Source organism: Dermacentor silvarum, chromosome 3, assembly GCF_013339745.2.
Source record: "Dermacentor silvarum isolate Dsil-2018 chromosome 3, BIME_Dsil_1.4, whole genome shotgun sequence".
NCBI lineage: Eukaryota > Metazoa > Arthropoda > Arachnida > Ixodida > Ixodidae > Dermacentor > Dermacentor silvarum.
The window spans coordinates 118,224,809-118,242,761 of NC_051156.1; the positions used below are offsets into that span (position 1 = coordinate 118,224,809).

Sequence of the window (17,953 nt, forward strand, 5' to 3'; positions counted from 1 at the left end):
TTGAAAACTGCTAAGGCCATTGAAAGATTTTGTCAAAGAAAGTGCGTTTTCTATGCTCAGCCTCCCTACTTTCCGCACAAATCGTGTATATTTCAAGCAATGTTGAAGCATACTTCCTTGCAGTGTATTACTTCAACAAAATGAGTATGCTTGCAGCTCCTGCGTAACAACTTGCTGCCAGCGGTTCCGTGCATTCTGCGTCCACAAAGTACATTTCGATCTGGAAGCAAGAAAGCACTAGCACGTCACATAATTATTCATATGCCACACCGATTCCGAAGGCTTAGGAATAGCTCGTTCAATTGGAGGAGGACGGCATGAAATTGAACATCTTGAAGGGGCCTCCTCGCCCAAATGTTGATTCTTCTACGTCACAAATTGTCTACATTAACAACTAACACGACGCACGTAATGTTTAATGAATACCATAGAAGATCATGATCCATTTCCGTGCAGTACGTATTCTTCTCATACTTGGTGGGCCCTTCTTGCATAGGTAAAACCATTGCATAGGCGCAGAAAACGGTGTTGAAATATGACATATTTACCTAGAACATGCGTCCCAAGCTGTCGGTCTTATAAATACTCAAGTATAATGTTACGCATTTCATGGTAATTTTACCTACTTTAGTTGTTGGCCAGAAACACGAAAATTTTGGCGGTAAGACTAGGAGTATGGAAAAGTATGGGGAGAACGCTTATATAATCAGTAAACTTATTTATACCACTACTTCATCAGATTTCCCTTCACTTTTAAAAGTAAACTAAGGTGTGTAGATCAAACATTTCGCTCTCGCTTTCTGACGCCTACTTCAATACAACACCAAGTACGCATCGACACAGATGTTGATGTGCTTTTCGCGATTTCCCGTCTTCCAACCGCAGACCGATTGTATGAAAGTGCCCCTATGGATAGCTGCTGGAATGTACCGGTGGCCATGGCTGCTGCAGCATTCCTTGTCTGCATGCCGTGGTCGTGGTTCGGCCTCTTATTCGTGTTCTTCATGGAGAAGTTCGACATCACGAGGGAGATGGCGTCCTGGCCAAAAAGCACCGCTTCCATGCTCAGCCACATTTCAGGCAAGTGTTGCGCTCCAAGCGAAGCACTGCCAATATTTGCCAACGGCTTTGATGGTCCTTCTAATTGTGTATACAAGGCGTGTTTATTGCGATGAAACATTATTTAGGATCAGTGTGACTGAGCGGAAAGATCTTCGAGGCCGCGTCTTGGGTTTTGACATGCGTACGAGTAACCAAATACTGCAAAGTTATCAGCTTGAGAGCCAATGCAGCATGTTTTCGTTTTATTTTAGTTTAGAAAATGCTTGGCGAAAATCTGTGACCAATGCGCTTTTCCGGATTTTAGGAGGAGTTACGGTAAAAGAGGTAATATGTGGAGGAGAAATCGCTCGTGTTATCGGGATAGCTAACTAAATATAGATTTATTTTTTTAATCTCTTTGTCATGGCTCATGTTGTAATTTCTAAATTCAAACGTAGAAATAAATAAATCTTCTCGCCTTAGCAGAAATTCTAAAACTCGCGCCAATTTTCAGATATACGTCAGGTAAAATGACCTCCAAAATAGACGACCGTCCAGCCTACAAATCACGAAACATCTGTCTAGCTCTTCAGGAGAATGTGAACTATAAGGCCAATGCATTCCAAGTCCATTTCGCAGACGAATTTCTCACATGTGGCACGGTCGCCTTACAATTTTTGTTAAGATACATGGTGGCTTCAAGCAGTGTCGATTCCGCGATTGCAACGTATAAACTAAGATGAGCAAAGGTAAATAATGATTTTGTTTATTAGCTATATGCACATTAGAAAATCACATGCAGGTCCTTATGTTCAAAAAATCCACACGAAGCACCTTCAGTGTGTTATATTCGTCTAATATACCGGGTGTTCAAAATTAAGCTTTACGGAATTTTTAAAGATCGCCTAACCCTTATCGTATAGCTGGGTTATTTGAAGAGGCCGACCTTAGTAGCACGATAAATCGAAACACATATTCAAATTATTAACAAGGATCCACTAATTAACAGCTGAATTAATTACTTTACGACACATATTACAATTTGCCAATTGTAGCCGGTGAGTTTGCAAGACGCGTTCACTTGAAACTAATGTCCACGATGACACCAGTTTCGAGCTATTATTTCCCAAAGTGTGGAACGAAATACATGGGCGTTCCGGTTATTTTCTTCTTCAGTTTACAAAACGCATTTTGGTAAAAAAGCAAGTGGAAAAACAGTGCATTTTACGGCAAGTTTGATGGCGCATATCTCAAAACTGGTGTCATTCAGGAAGTTCATTCCAAGTGGATACGCCTGACAAGCTCACTGACTACAATTCGTAAATTGCTATAAGTGTGAAAAATTCATTACATAACAAGTTATTTAGTGAATTTTTGTTATTTAGTTGACTATATGTTTCGATTTATCGTGCTACTAATGTCCGCCTCAACGAATAACCAAGCTCAACGATAAGAATTATGCTAGCTGCCGCAGGCGATTTTTAAAATTTTCGTAAAGCTTAATTTTGAAAACCCGGTATAGTCTTTTATATAGTATTAAGCGTGTTATACAAAATATATTTCTGCATGAACTCAATAAGAAGGAAGTGGTGTTTGTTTTGGTTGTAAAGAAAGTGCGAGAGGCCGTGGCTCGCTAGGAACGACTGCTTTGCCTGTCCAAGTGTGGTTGCCTCTCGTAAGCCTAGGTGATTGCAAACCATAGTGGAAACATGTATAGACAGTGTCATATAGTCAGGCTTTTTAAGTGATAATGTGCAAGATTTTGCAAAGTAAATAAGCTCGATATATAATATGTAGATAGCGTCATTAACATGAGTATAGCGCGAGTAAACAATGCAAAACTCTACAGAGAATGTTTGCAGGCTGTTTTTTAGACACGCGTATGGAATACAGCTTTTCGTGTATAGGTGCCTGCTTTTTGGAGGAAAATGACAATTTTATCTCTCCGAAATGTTTCATGTGTGAATCACGAGATTCTAATAGAACGTACCTGTATTTTACTAATACTCCACTGTTACAGAAGAAAGGCTATGGGACATACTTTTCTTTTTTGCCCATCTGTAGTTATTGTCGCAAAATGCGTATCTGCGAGAGCATAACATTCTCTTCTTGGACGTAATCCTTCTGGTGGGAAGTTTGACTTCCGCAGCACGTGCTTCTCGCCACATAAGGTCTTTCTCCTTACAGGACTGGCAGTCTATGCTCTTCAGCGATGCAGCAAAACCTACTACATCGTGTTGTTGAGCACAATTCTTGCTTCAGCAGCTTTTATTTTGTCGGCATTTGCATCCAACATATTGTGGATGACCATGACAGTTGGCGTGATGCATGGTAAGAAATATTATCTATTAAAGTTGCTTTGAGTGTTTTTGTTTTATCACAATAATTTCATGCTCTAAACTTACGAGCCGCCCTCTCTATAAAGCAGACGTAGCGCTAATATAAAACGTGGGTCAGTTATTCCCGATAATGCCACTCCTTGTTTGGAGCTCCATACATATGACCGTGTCAGTGGTTTAATATATACAGAAGACTGCATTTCAGCCGACTAATTGAACAAAGTTACGACCACTTTGTTTATTCCAAGAAAATAAGGAAAAGTTAGATTTTCTCGCGGAATTCCAGAGGCCTCTCTATAGGAGTACACAGGAGGCCAAGCTGATGCGAGGCCATCGAGAATCCTTTCTCTACAAATAATCGAATTCGAACAGTAGCAGCTTCCAGTAGTCTCCAACATCTCCAACATGTCCGCACATGTTGCTGAAACATTTCCTCGAAAACGAATCATAATGCAAGTCATTTTCAGAAACGCACAGAAAGCAAGAATTTCTTGCTGTATGAGAAATGAAAACCAACGCGAATGAGATGTGATAAATTCCGGGCCCTTTAAGAAACTAACACGAAAATGCAGTAGTGGTATTCTAAATTGTCACCTAATTGATATTCCTAGATATATATAGTGCCCTATCATTAAAGAAATGCAGACGTGATCAGTCATTTTATTGTTAGCTGCAATTGGATCATATGTATTTAATTTACGTGCTCACAGAGAGGTCTTCTGAATGCTGTAACGTTCGTAAGGGTGCCTTAGTGCCTAGTTTTCTTTGTGTGCTTTATTTTTGCCAGAAAGCAATTTTTAGGACGACGCTGCTGATTTTTTATGCTCTGTGTCTGACCATAAATGTTTATAGTACAGCAGGTTCATGGCGGCTAGTGAGGTGTAATATTGTTCTGCAAAAAAAAAAAAAAAAAGACCGTCGGCCCTGCCACTCTGTGAAGATGGTTAACCAGCGAAGTTGAAACGTGCGGCCCCGGTGTTTATCACTGGGTTAATCCTGACGGTTCATTACAGTATTTCTCAACTATCATGTTACGCACACGTTCGGTTGCGACGGAGAGAACGACGTCACTCAAGGTATGCCCGCAGGCCGCCGTTGTCGCTTGCGTTCAATGTCTCGAGTTTGCTCGGTGGCGTGTTTAGCAGCATTAGCCCGCCATTGACGCTTGCTCTTCATCGAAATTGAATTGCTTCAAAATTGGATCTGTCCGTTACGTAAGACAATGAATCGCTCATACCCCCTTAAGCAATCGCTCATCCGCCCGTAAACAAGGGCTCCCCATTACGATGACAGAAGAGAAGGGAAATTCTACGCTGAAATGATTAGCAGCAACGCAGCCAGCTGTGGAAGCAGACGACGACGACGACGAACGCGGTAGCAGTGGCACTAGCGCGTGCCGAACACGAGCACGAGCCCGAGCCAACGAGACAGCTGCGCAAGAAGACGACGACGCTCGAGTCAATGCTGATAATAAATTTCTGTGCACAGGCAGTTTCGCCTAGACATATAAAGCTTCGCTTTAAAACTACGATTGTTAAATGTTTATATTATTCTCGCGAGACACCAGGGTTGATCGTGCCACTTTTATCACTACGTTTAATTTTTCTGTCCCGGTGTCACAGTATTCAACCACGACTTCTTGCGCAATGCATTACTTTCCGAGTCTTACGGCCATGGGAGAAATGGAAGACACAAAATATTTGTTCGATAACCAAATAACAGCGGAGTCATCATATTGCCGGTGCGCATCAGTTGCTCTTTCGGGAAGTTATCAACATTTATATTATACTGTATTGTAAGCCATTCTGGCTCCAAACTATGTCACTGATGTAACAAAGTGATTTTTTATGAACATAACGAGAATAGAACGATAAAAATAGCAAACGATACGAATTCAGCTTACCGCCGTAACTTGACTACTTATGTCATAAGGCCAACAAATAAAGCAAGTGTGGTACTTCAAGTCTACGAATATTATAATCGTACGTCTTACGTGTACGTATACCTACGTATACGAAGAATGGCCACGACGTATGCGAAAAATAGTTGCACCTCGTCTGAGGCATGTTTTAAGCATGCAGGAGAGAGGCCTACCTTATCGGCTTGCAGCGAGTAGGAGTTTTGAAAATTTGGTAGTAGTCAAATAATCAGCGTTACGAAGCTACATAAATTGGGCGATTAGACTGCCTGGCACTCTTTATTTCTTAAATTAGCTGTGACTTCCGGGTACATCCGTCACTTACTGCTAGCAAACACAATACCATGTCCAAAGGTATCAACGAACCAAAAAGTAGTTTTCAGCATTCTAATAATGCAACTGTATCACTTACACCTGAGCAATATAGATGAATTACGTCACTGATGGATACTCTGCAGATTACTACTCAGCAACTTATTTCCCGAGCAGAAATTATTGCGCATAGCTGTCAGTTTCTTAACCACCCTTGCAGTTGAATACGATTTTCGCTCACAACTTGCAGGCTTGGGTCATGGAATCTTCGTCACGTCGTCCTCCGTGTACACGCTTATTCACTTCGAGAAGTACCGCGCCATTGCAACGTCACTAGGCTTCATTGCCTACGGGGCATCGGCAATCGTCAGCCAGTTTGTGCTGGCTTACCTCGTGGAACATTACGACGTCGATGGGGCTCTGCTCGTCTACGGCGCAGTGCTGCTAAACTCTACCGCCATTGTTATGCTAGCGAAGAACCCTCGCGCACTCAAATTTTCTTGCAAAGCAAGAAAGTCACAACCTCTGCTGAAAGCGGACCTCGACCCAAGACATTATGAAGCTACAACGGACCCCAACGCTACCCAACAAAGGTAACGAAACCCCGCTACTTCCTCTTTGCATTCCTCAGTGGTAATCACCGGGCCGCTAAAATATTCGTGAGGACATTTCGCCGAGAACAGCGAGTCCCGATCGCGCTGCACTGTGCCTAGCAAAGCACGTTCATTGCTAGTAACCGAAACGCGTAGGTAGTAGTAGGGCTGTTGGCTCATCGCTGACATTACCCGACTAACATACGCGTAACGTAGTTTTATGCCGCATAGTTAAGCAACATCTACAACGTTTATTAAGCGTTCCGGGAAGCACGACGTGCACAATGCATTTAGGATAAAAGGCAACTTTGATGAAAATATTTTATTTCTCCACAACAGGCATTAAACAACATCATCAAACAGAAAGTTAAGGACTAGGTATTACGTGTAAGAACCACCGCCTAGGGATGTCACGGAAATCGAGGACTGCAGTACAAACATGAGATGGCGAACTGTTCAGTGCTGTAGTCTGCGTCGTTCTCTTTGTCCTATTGTTTAGCGCTGTTTTCAGTTCGTTTGCAGCGCGTTCGCCAATTTCAGTTTGTGCGCCTGAATTACCAATGCATACCGTTACGAATGAATAACCTTTGGTCCATGTACTTTTGCTCATGGGCGCACACTTTGAACATTGGATAACATTTGCTTTCGTTAGGATATATTTATAATTTATAATGTTTACAATAAACTCTGCGTCTTCTGTGCTCATGCAAGTTCACGGAAGGTGTGGAAGCGAAGAAACAAATTTCCATGCAAGAGGGGTGAAAACTGCAGTAGGTGCCTCTAGTGGAAAACAGCCATTGTTTTCAGGGTATTGAGAACGCAACTGTCAGAGATTATTGGTGGCTAATATGTAATATCGGACACCTTGCTGCATGTATTCAAATGCGTTATAGTACGAGCGTCTAGGTCGAAACAAACGTTCCTTGTTAAATCTCGATGCTTCGGAGTTGTATGCATAAATCTAAAGAATTCGCTAGGCTACTCGCATTCGCTGGACCGATGTGAATGGTTCCTTGAGACGAGAATTGCATTGTATGTGCACCTAGATTTCATTTCCGAAATGTTTCAGTCTATTGTATTGGATAAGCATTACTTCTCCATTATTTTATCTTTTGCAGTTCATTAAAATTTATGAAGATAACTCATTACAGAGGAAAGGGTACGCATTATACAGCTTGCGACACCCAGATCTCAAGATGTTGGAGCTAAGGAAGATTTACGACTAAGAAAACTTCCAGATTAGCCAGCGTCATAGCAAGATGATCACAACGAGAATGGCCAATGATGGATGGCAGCTCCAAAAGATAATTTTTCCTGATATTGGCACTGATCTCAAGGAAAAATGCATTCGAGAACTAGCGAAAACCTTGCATTTATTCTTTGCGCCTTTGTAACTCTAAATTAGCCTTTTAAGGTATTAGCCCAAAATATTATACAGGGTGATAATTGTTAAGTTTTACGTAATTTTTTTAAAATAGCCTGTTGCAGATAACTTAATTGTAGTCCTTGACCTGGATTACTCAGGGACGCGGTCATTACTTGCACGAGAAATTGAAACTCATATTCAACTATATCACAAAGATTCCCTAATTATTTTGAGAATTATTTACGTTACGGTACATATCACAATTTACAAAGTGTAGCCCGTGACATTGCCAGGCAGGTGGAATGAATGTCCAGAATGACACCAGTTTGGAGATATGCGCCATCATTGGCGCCATCAAAACGCAATGTTGTTCCATCTATTTTTTAAAGAGAATGCTCTTTTATGCAATGAAGCACAAAACTAACTAGAACACCCATGTATTTGATTCCACACGTTGGGGAATATTATCTCGAAATTGGTCTCATCCCGGAAATTTATTTCAAGTGGATTCTTAATTCTTGTAAGTTCACCCATTACAATTCGTAAATTGCCATATGTGGCATAAAATAATTAATTATGAATTTATTTATTGAATTTTTATTAATTAGTTGAATATGTGTTTCGAGTTTTCGCGCAAGTATTGTCCGCCTCTCTGAGTATGCCAGCTCAAAGAATAGAATTATGTTATCGGTAAGAGGCTATCTTTCAAAAATTCCCCTAAAACCTAAAAAGAGGCCGGAACGTGTTCATGACGCAGCGTTTTGTGCTTACTTATTCAAGAAATCCTGCTGGTAAAATGAGTGCTCGATCAGAACGGTTTTCCCTCCTTACGCACCTTCATAGGCGAGGCGAAATACTTTACAGTATACTCCTCAAGAGACTCTGTGTTGGTTGATGTAATGGCATTGAGGTTTAAACATTGATGACTGCATCTTCAGAAAATTGTTTACAGAAGATAATGAATGCAGTTTTTTTAGGGTCGTCATTTACGACCAGAATCTTTGCTCTTACGTATTACGTTTTGGGCACTACGCTATGCCCAAAACCACTACTGATAACGAACAGTGTGTAAATCAAAGACTTGGCCGACTTGTCTTCTCTATGCCGAAAAATATTTCTTTGTCCTGGTAATACTTTCATCTAACCCTTCATAATTTTTTTTGGTTTGGTGGAAGCCCAGACGAACTACAAGGCCCACATTTACCGGAAAGGAAGATACTGTTGGAGAGCTGTTCTCTAACGCAAGCTTTGGCGCTGTTCTACACGCCAGCGTTCTACGTTCTTCTTGTGACTGTAGTTGTCGGAGATTACACGAATCTGGAATTCTCGGCGACCATCGTGGACTACGGGATCGACAAAGGCATAGCTCTGGACAGCGCCAAACATCTCATTACCTTCAGTGCAATTGGCCAGCTTGTGGGCCGTGTGGTGGTGCCGCTTCAGGCAGACTTCTCACCCTTCACACGCCGACTTCTGTACACCCTTAGCTTTCTGGCCCTTTGTTCCTGCATGGTGGCATTGCCGTATGTTTCTGCCCCTGGGACCATTTTTGCGTTGGCAACTGTGGCAGGAGCGTCACATGGGCTACGTAATATGCATCAAGTACGTGCTGCTCGCGGAATACCTTGGCGTCGAACGGACGGCTGCTGCTATCGGCCTCATCGGTATCTTTATGACGCCAGTGTTCCTAGTCAGCCCAACAATTTTAGGTGAGTGTCAATGTCCTCACAGTGCCTCACAACAAACCTCAGCAGATATTTTTTTCCTTTTTTTATCATGGGTGCAGTGACGCGAGAAGTCACAACTGTTGCTCAGACTTTGACATATAAAATGTAATTTTCGCAGTGGTAGATTCCTACGGTCACCGTAGATCACCTTTGTTTCGTAATGACTTTCAGTGTATGAGCTACAAACACTGTCAAGTCGAAACAGTACTAGCCGTACTTGACCCCTCTGATGGTCGTTATGATTCCACAAGCTCCACTTTTTCCTGGACGATGTGAATAGTAAAGAATAACAGCGCAATAACATGACATGGCGAGATGCACACGCTCTATTTACTCTTTCTCACCTGCTATGTTTATGACTCTTTTTTTCCACTTTTACTCTGTTGTGATATATCATCAAGGCCAAACACCCTCGTGTATTGTTATATCAGACATGTGCGGGTCATTTCCGCTCCTCGGCGTGGCTTCATATTGCATTTGAACACAACGCCATTGCCCAGGAAGCATTTGCGGTATACGGCATATCATCAAAGGGTCTGGTCATATACGACACATTTGTTTTTTGTACTTTCGGCAGAGCAGTATTGGAACAATGCCTTGAAGGCGGCTCATCTCGTCTAGCCGGCACCTTTAGAAGCCTGCGTGGGTGACAGGCGGAGAAGAAAGCGGATGGTTACGTGGCTGCCATAGGTGCATTCCTGGTTTGCCGTAGGTGCATGCGTAGAACGAAAGTGGTGGACGGTGACAAGAACGCAATAAAGCGCGAGAACGAACGTAGAATTGCCAATGATAACAAACACAGAGATTGCAGAGAAAACACTTAAGTACTGAGCAATACTTGCGAGAGACATGCGTCAGCAGTCGGGCGATAAAAATAGATGCGGCGCCATGACGTCTCTTTCACACGTTATCAACAACAGACAGATGTGCACGTGGAACGCCATCGATTGTGGAATGGAGTGCCGCCGGTGAATTTGTTTCACGATAATATGTAATAGAAAATATTTTACTTTGTCATGTTTCTGCGCGATGTCACCCACTGATGAAAGGATTTATGCGAGTAGTCAAGCTACCGTGCCAGATTCACTAGAGATGCAGTGGCGGTCTGTTCGGAACAAGGTGTTCTTTGCAGCCTCTTCTACGCAGCAAACCTGACAAAGGCCTTCATCAAGAACTCTGGAGCCAGGACGGAACAAGGACAAAGTGGTATCTAGGGGATGTAAGAGAGCATTATTTTAGGACCTTAAATCATTTTTGAACTACACTTTGCATGTTTTTCGTAAGTTTTACGCTGACTGGTGGCAATTTTGCAACATGTCAAAATAGCTAATAAGGTGTTCAGTGAGCGTTTAAAGAATCTCTGAACGTAGTGCTCTAAAGAACATTAAGTCTTTGCCAGCGCTTGCTGTCTCGAGATAACAGCATTTGAGAACCGCAACAGTGTGAATGTTAGAAGTTTAATTAAACGTATAGTTACCAGTAACAAAAAAAACCCTGACAATCATCTACATTCCTTTTACATCGTCAAATGTTCTCAGACAGCTATATTATTCTTGAACTTCCCAGAAAGAACACGGCGACGAAACCAATGGTGATAAAATGCAAAAATGAAGTTCAGCGCAGCTATGAAAAATGTTTACATAAACTTCACCTCGGGGACGAAAGCTGCCAGCCTGGACGCGCATCAGGCCGACAAAGCCCGCCAACTGAGCCGCTCTAAGCGAGAGACTTGCGCAATATCTGTTTTGCGATAACGATGCACTCTTCAAGAATAGAGACGACAAACGAGAGCATTCAAGGGGTATGTTAGCGCGAGGATCGTGTACGGACCGACAAAATGTATGAGGAACTATTCACAGACACGAGGCAAGGGCACAGGCGTCGAAAGTCGAACGTCTTCGCCAGGATGGTAGGATACTGTGCAGTGAGCAGAGTCATAGCGGAGGTCCCGTTGGCTACGTTGAGTATTAGTGTCCGTGAATTAGCGGCAATGTGCAATGGGGATGCTGCGGGTACCTAAACCGAGAAGAAAGGGGAATCGAGGGCAGAAGAAGGGGGGACGACCGTAGACAACAAAACCGGAGAACGCCCGGTGGCGCGTTGTATAGCTGTAGTGTAAAGTGGACCGGACAAAGGAATGATGACGTCCCAATTCGTGTGATTGGGTTGGATGTACAGCGTCGACCACATTTAAGGTGAACACCTCATTACTATTCAAGACATCATAGAAGCTGATGTTCAGTACCTAATTCGAAAAAATCATTATTGTCTTTATCGACACCATGATTACACATAGTATAACGAACATTTCACGTGTGAAGTAGAAGAAACGCTGTAGTTTTACCGGTTTTAATACTAATAAGGTGTTCACCCTAGATGTGGTCGACCCTGTACCTAGAGATTGTATAGTTAGAGTGTGTGGGGAAAACGCTCGGTCAAGCCATTGCTCTGGGGTTGGTGACTGGAGTTTATTTTTAGTGGAACTGTCTAAGGCGGCCGTAATGTTTAGCGCGTGAACAGAAAAAAAGGGGCATGTGTGCCTATCCTAGCGGTAGTGCAAAAAGGGTCCAAGCGCAGCTAGGCTGCCGTCGGCCGAAGCAGCGGAGGAGATGGCCATAGCCCTCGCGGTACTCCACGGAGGTACGGAGGATAGCTTGATCATAAGCGACTCCAAATCAGCGATCCGGAACTACACCAAAGGTTGGGTGTCCGCGGATGTGGCGCGCATGCTCAACGCCAGAGCCGGAGACTTCGTGTCCGGCAGGATTACGATCATGTCCCTCAAATGGTTCCCCGCGCACGTCGGGGAGTTTGGTACTAAAGAAGACAACAGCCGCAACAACAACAATACTAACGGCCGAAAACACACCGGCATCCCGCCTAACCACAACGAGCGTGCCCATCTCGTCGCGAGGCAACTTACCCGCCGCGACGCGATCACCCAGAGGGCAGCCGCCGTTGTTGTGCGGGACCCCACCGGCGGAATTATCAACACAACCCAAATCGCAGGCGGTCGGAGCTGGGGGCCACGGGGACGCCGACTGTGATATCGAGGAGTTTCCGGCCTCGTACCGAGAGGTTCTTGCACACTATAGGCAAGAACGTATGACATATCCACAACCCCACGGGCGGCTGGACAGGTCCCAGGCAGTCGACCTGAGGCGGTTGCAGACGGGCACTTTCACCAACCCCTATCACCTGCACCGCCTATGGCCCGCGCTGCACCCATCGCCCGGCTGCCCGTGGTGCGAGCACGAACGGGCTGATATGGCCCATATACTTTGGGAATGTCAACGCTCTGAAGAAGAAGGAACAAGAGGAAGGGGGAAGATAACAGCAGGACCTTCTGAAGCGGGGCGCCTCGCTGAGAGATGGCAAGCCGCCCTCCTCAGCGAGGCACCCGAGGACCAGGAGTGGGCCGTCCAGCGGGCCAGGGCCATTGCCGAGGATCTCGAAAGATTTTTCTCCGGCGATGGACCCCTGGCAGCCTAGCCCCGGGCACCAACAGCCTTAACCGCTGGACAAATAAAGTTTATTCTTATCCTATCCAATGACATATACCCCTGTGAACTAGCGAAGCCGAACCTGGCAAAGTCTAGCTAAGCATGGTTTGGACAACTTAAGCTGAGTCAGTCATCGATAGCCAATCAATAGATAATCGATAAACGACAAATACTCAATAAATTCCGGGAGGTGTTGGGGATGACTTGGTAGTGCTTATCCTAGGCCAAATGGGTGGCATTTACCTTGCGATAGCCAAACGATAGCCAATCAATAGCTAATCGATAATCAAAGCATAATCAATAAATTTCCGAAATTGCTGGGGATGACTTGGTAGTGCTTGCCAAAAGCCAGGACTAGCTATAGGTGCCCATCAGCTCCGCTTTCTCTTTAGCGGAGACACCAGTTCATGTCTCACATTGGTGAGGCATGAACTGCTTTTCCAGTAACAGTAAGCTTGGAGAATTTCATTTCACGTGTAGCTCCTTGTAACTCTTCCTGAAGACGGCCTTCAGACGGCTTCCTTAACATTAGTGCTACTGAAGATATTTTCGCATGGAGCACTCAGCATGAGGACGTGTGACAGACATAAGTCCGGATGATGCACTGTATACGCCAGTTGTAGGGATGCAAAATAAATGCCAGTATTCTTTTCAGCCTGCTCAATAATCAATGTTAGGGATCTTTAAATACTAATTCGAACATCCATCATTGCTAAAGAGTAAGATTGAGTATGCCCTCAAGATCAGTGCTACTCCTACAGAACAAACACGCTGTTGTTGCAGCGCATCTGCCCTTTGCGAGTCCACGACGTATATAGCCGTATTTCGCATCGGGAAATACAGGCGGTGGCTAATTACGAGGATGTTCTGTATCTTTATTGCTCAGCTTTTACGCGCACGTGTGTAACATTGCTGGTAATTTGCAGCGCCCGTTATTAAAGCAGCACTCATTCGATACGGATACCTTTCCTAAGTAGATCCTTGCCCTTAAATTTTTGCTGCACTACTGCCAGTCCCTTTCGTGCCTTCATTTTAAGTGCGACGCTTGCTTTTTCACCTGTCATACACATTCGTTTATATTTCTCTAAATGCAGTAAATTACAACGCCAAACAACATGTAGAAATCGCTGTAAAGGGCGACATATTACGAATTTTCCTGCTCCGAGCAAGCATGTGTCATCTGGCAGGGAAACACAACCGCTTTTATCATGCGTCTTCCTCAACCGCAAGCTCACCCAATGAACACAGCTTTTCGTTTCTTAAGACATTAACTCCATTAAGGTAATTAACGAACACGAGAAGGTTGTGCGTTTTGCAATTATATTATAAGAGGTCTTACGGGCCCCATAATTTCATCCTACAGGCGAATGGCTGCGTATACTGTACTTGTAGCGCCGACCAACGCCGCAACGCGGGGAGCTCTGCCCGGCGCTCTGGCCGGCGCTCTCAGCTGTCAAAGAAGTGAAAAAAAAAAAATCACAGCATATCCACGGGGTGAATGATGATCAGTGGGCGAAGCTCCGGAGGGAATCATCGGATCTCCCGCTTAAGGGGACGCTAGCACAAACGCGTTAGAAACGTGCAGTACTCTCTAGTAAGGAGGAGCGGCCACAGCGTCTTACGCAGCCATTTACACATGCCGGAACGTGCACCGCGTTTGCCGACGCCATCACATGACTGCTGAGAGAGTATACTCCCCGTATTCATAAACGCTCCTCGACTTGAACTTGACTTGCCACCGCCTTGGGCAGCGCGTTCGAAACGCGTTGAAGGTAAGGCGGAGAGGCCACAGCGTCTTACACCAGCTTCTTACACGGGCCGTAACGCGCTAGCACAAACGCGTTAGAAACGCGCTAGAAACGCGGCCTTTCGTTAATGTTGGGTATTTATTGCCATCGTGGTGCGTGTGTCTATGTGCGCTTCGTGGCGTAGTGGTTAGCGCCGCGCGTTCGGAAGCGAGGGGTCCCTGGTTCGATTCCGCGCTACGGACACAACTTTCGGAATTTTTTTTTCATAAAACGCCGGAAGCGTTCTCCGGAAGCCGGAAGCTGGCTTCCGGAACCGGAAGCGGAACCGGAAGTGGAAACGGAAGCGAAACCGGAAGTGGAAACAGAAGCGGAAGTCGGCTTCTGGTTATACTATACGTATACATATATATGTATATATGGGTATGCATACATATACGGACACACAACGCCATTTATTGAGCAATTCATAAAACTAGACGTGGCTACCTACTACGACGGGGACGAACGGGTGCCGCTATAAGGAGCTTCGCCCCTAAAACAAATTACACCATCTTCCCGTAGGAGAACCCTGGCGCTGTCCGTGGCACTCATCGCGGCGTTGCCTAAGTAAGATTTCCGACGCTGCTCGACGAGTAATGGCTGATCTCATCGAAAACCTCCGAGCCGCCCCCAGAGGCACCGGCAACAAGTACTGAAAGTTGGGCGAGTTGGGCACCGGCAACAGTCACTAACGCCACGCGCGTTCGGTGCGAACGCGGATAAAACGCCGACGGCGTCGACAACAGTTCTGCGCGTTGTGGCGCGCGCCCCCCCCGCGGAGTATGCAGCGCCTACCGTCGCGCCTCTAACCTAAGCTGCTTCGAATTATCGTGCGCGGAGCCGCAGGTGTTCCCATTCGTTGCGAATGCGCAGAGGAGAGGAGCGTCAGAGAGGAGAGGAGGAATGCCGAGAGGCGAAGAGATGAGACAAGGAGAGTAGGGGGCGGGGGATGCGCAGGCGCAGTGCGGGTGTGGCAAAAAAATGACATAATTTTCAGGTTTACGTTTTTGTTTCGTAGTTTTAATATTTCAGTCTGAGAAGATTTAACATAAAACACACGCACTGTGGGTGTTTTGTTTCATGACATATGTTTATGGATTGTCATTCTCAAAATTCCGAGGAATAGCTTTGCCAATAATGCAAGAAAAGGTATGAGCAACAATAATGATAGAATGCTGTGGCATACCTAACAGTATTTGGAGGGCCTGCGTGGTGGGGGATGATTTTCTCGGCTGCAGGCGGCAATGCCGACGCCAACGCCGCATTTTCTGCGACACGGGGCCCTTAACGCTCTCGCGTTAATAAAGAAGCGCAGTGTGTGCTCGAGGCGCAAGCTCTGCACGCGCAGTGTTCTTCTAGAAGCTAGCCGCGCTGGTCGTCGCAGCCGCCGCTCGGCTCACCGCTTTTGTCCTTCTGTAAAAGTAGGGACGACGGCACGGCTCCTTAGCCGCCATCACGTCCTCCTACATTGGTCACCCGGAAGAACGCGCCTTGTACTGAGCAACACGCTACCATGGCTACCTGGCCGGACCCACCAATTGTTGTTCGACCACCATCAGTCGTTCGACCCATCAATTCCGCTGTTTTCGTCGAGCTACGCCGGCGCATGGTTCACCCAGTTCGATGCGGCTCTGGAGCTGAACCACGTATGGATTCAGGAGTTCAAGTACGCGGTACTCCTCGACGTCCTGCCGCTTGCTCTCCAGCTCCGCCTCGGCGTTCCATCGCCTGGCCCACGCCCGTGCGACGAACTGCGGCAGTCCGTCCTCAACTCCTACGGCGCTGACTACCGTCCTCTTCCAGAAGTTGACCACACGGTACGGAGCTCCTCTCCGTCAAGACCCTCACGGCCAGCCCATAAGCGCGTCCACTCCTGCGCCCGTACGCCATCGTTCTCAGGCCACCTCATCGCCTTTATCGCCACCGACGGTGACACGTGGCAGTGGAGACATCGCCGACCCAACACCGACTCCCGTGCCGCACGTCATCGGGTCTGTCTCCAATGCCATCGCTCCTCCAACTGCGACACCCGACATCGAACGGGCCATATATCCAGTGGTCAGCGCAGTCTTCTGAGCAGTTGGCATAGGTCACTCCACCTAACCAGCCCATCCCGGTCTTCACCTGTGCTGTTTCCGCGGACGTTCGCGCCATGTCGCTGAGCGCCTCACGGCCTCGTCCCACTCCCGGCTTTAGCGATGTCACAGTGCCGGCTGCGTTGCATCCCGCTTCAGGCGTCCTGAACGAACCATCGGACACTCCTGCGGTCCCCTGACCCCACTTTTCCCGGCCGGTCCGTGGCTTCCTCGCGATGCACCCCATCGCCGGCAACGCCGGATCGTTGTCGCCTGCCGACAGGATGTGCCCCGTCTGCGTGCAATTCAAGCGTCGTGGCCCGTCCAGGGCTTCGACTGCATCGCTCGTGCGCGCACCCTACATGCCTTTCAACAGTGCGGTCCGTGATACGCCACCGGCAACGCTGCGCTGGCTGCCGTCGACGCGCCATTCGCCTCAAAGGCCTACCAGTTCCTCCTTCCCCAGGACGCATGTGCCGAGCAGTATATCGCCGGCTGGACGCGCCCCTCCCAACAGCGTCCATTCAGCGAGTCCCTCGACCGTTGCGGAGCTCCCAGTGCCGCCCGTCTGAGTGGTGGTGGCGACCCGATGCCTTCACGTTGAGAACTTGGACTGGCCACGGATACTTTTCAAACGCGATTGAACTGGCTCGCCATTTCGACGTTCCGTCTGGGTGGTGGGCCCTGTAGCACCCACCGATGCCGCAACGCGAGGCGCTCTGGTTGGCGCTCTCAGCTGTCAAGGAAGTGAAAAATAAAGAAGCGCACCGCGTGCTCGAGGCGCAAGCTCGGCACGCGCAGTGTTGTCCTAGAAGCTAGTCACGCTGGTCGTCGCAGCCGTCTCTCGGCTCACCGCTTTTGCCCTCCTCTAAAAGTAGGGACGACGGCACGGCTCGTACGGCCGCCGTCTCGTCCGCCTACTTATCGCTGGCAATCAATACTCGAATGTACAATGAGTGTTTGCAGAGTTTGCCTTGACTGTAATAGCTGCGTGATTACTCGTGTCATCTAACGTTGGACGCTTGCGTGCTGCTTGCTAGTGTCTCGCGCGTTGCGACTGCGCGCAGAATATTGTGCTTCAAATTTAGCTCCAAATGGTAGGAACGCGGCAGTTGCTTGACGTTTTATTCCTTTTATGAGCAACATACGTGGCTTTACTTTGGTTTGTTTTCCAAAGAGAAGTGGGTGTATTTTGTAAGGCTGTGGGATGACTGCCTCATTTATGGCCTTAACATATCAAATTCAAATTGCTAAATAAACATGAATCTTCACGAGTATATGCGTGACAAAAG

General features: G+C 46.5%; 2 protein-coding genes across 3 annotated transcripts in view; both read left to right on the plus strand.

Moving 5' to 3' along the window:
• The window catches only part of LOC119445743 (monocarboxylate transporter 12-like), a 438,947-nt gene that overhangs the window by 262,552 nt on the left and 158,442 nt on the right, over positions 1 to 17,953 (plus strand). The gene's annotated exons all lie outside the window — the stretch shown is intronic.
• The window catches only part of LOC119445740 (monocarboxylate transporter 12-like), an 81,595-nt gene that overhangs the window by 63,332 nt on the left and 310 nt on the right, over positions 1 to 17,953 (plus strand). The window contains exons 3-4 of one of the 2 annotated variants that reach the window (XR_007466019.1): positions 5,861 to 6,203; positions 8,750 to 9,278. Coding sequence is in view for 1 of the 2 variants with exons in the window: in XM_049663580.1 (XP_049519537.1) it covers positions 5,861 to 6,203; positions 8,745 to 9,278 (877 nt within the window). In the remaining variant the exon portion in view is untranslated. Of the gene's footprint in view, positions 1 to 5,860; positions 6,204 to 8,744; positions 9,279 to 17,953 lie in introns of both variants that reach the window. The other variant, XM_049663580.1, reaches the window with a different exon arrangement.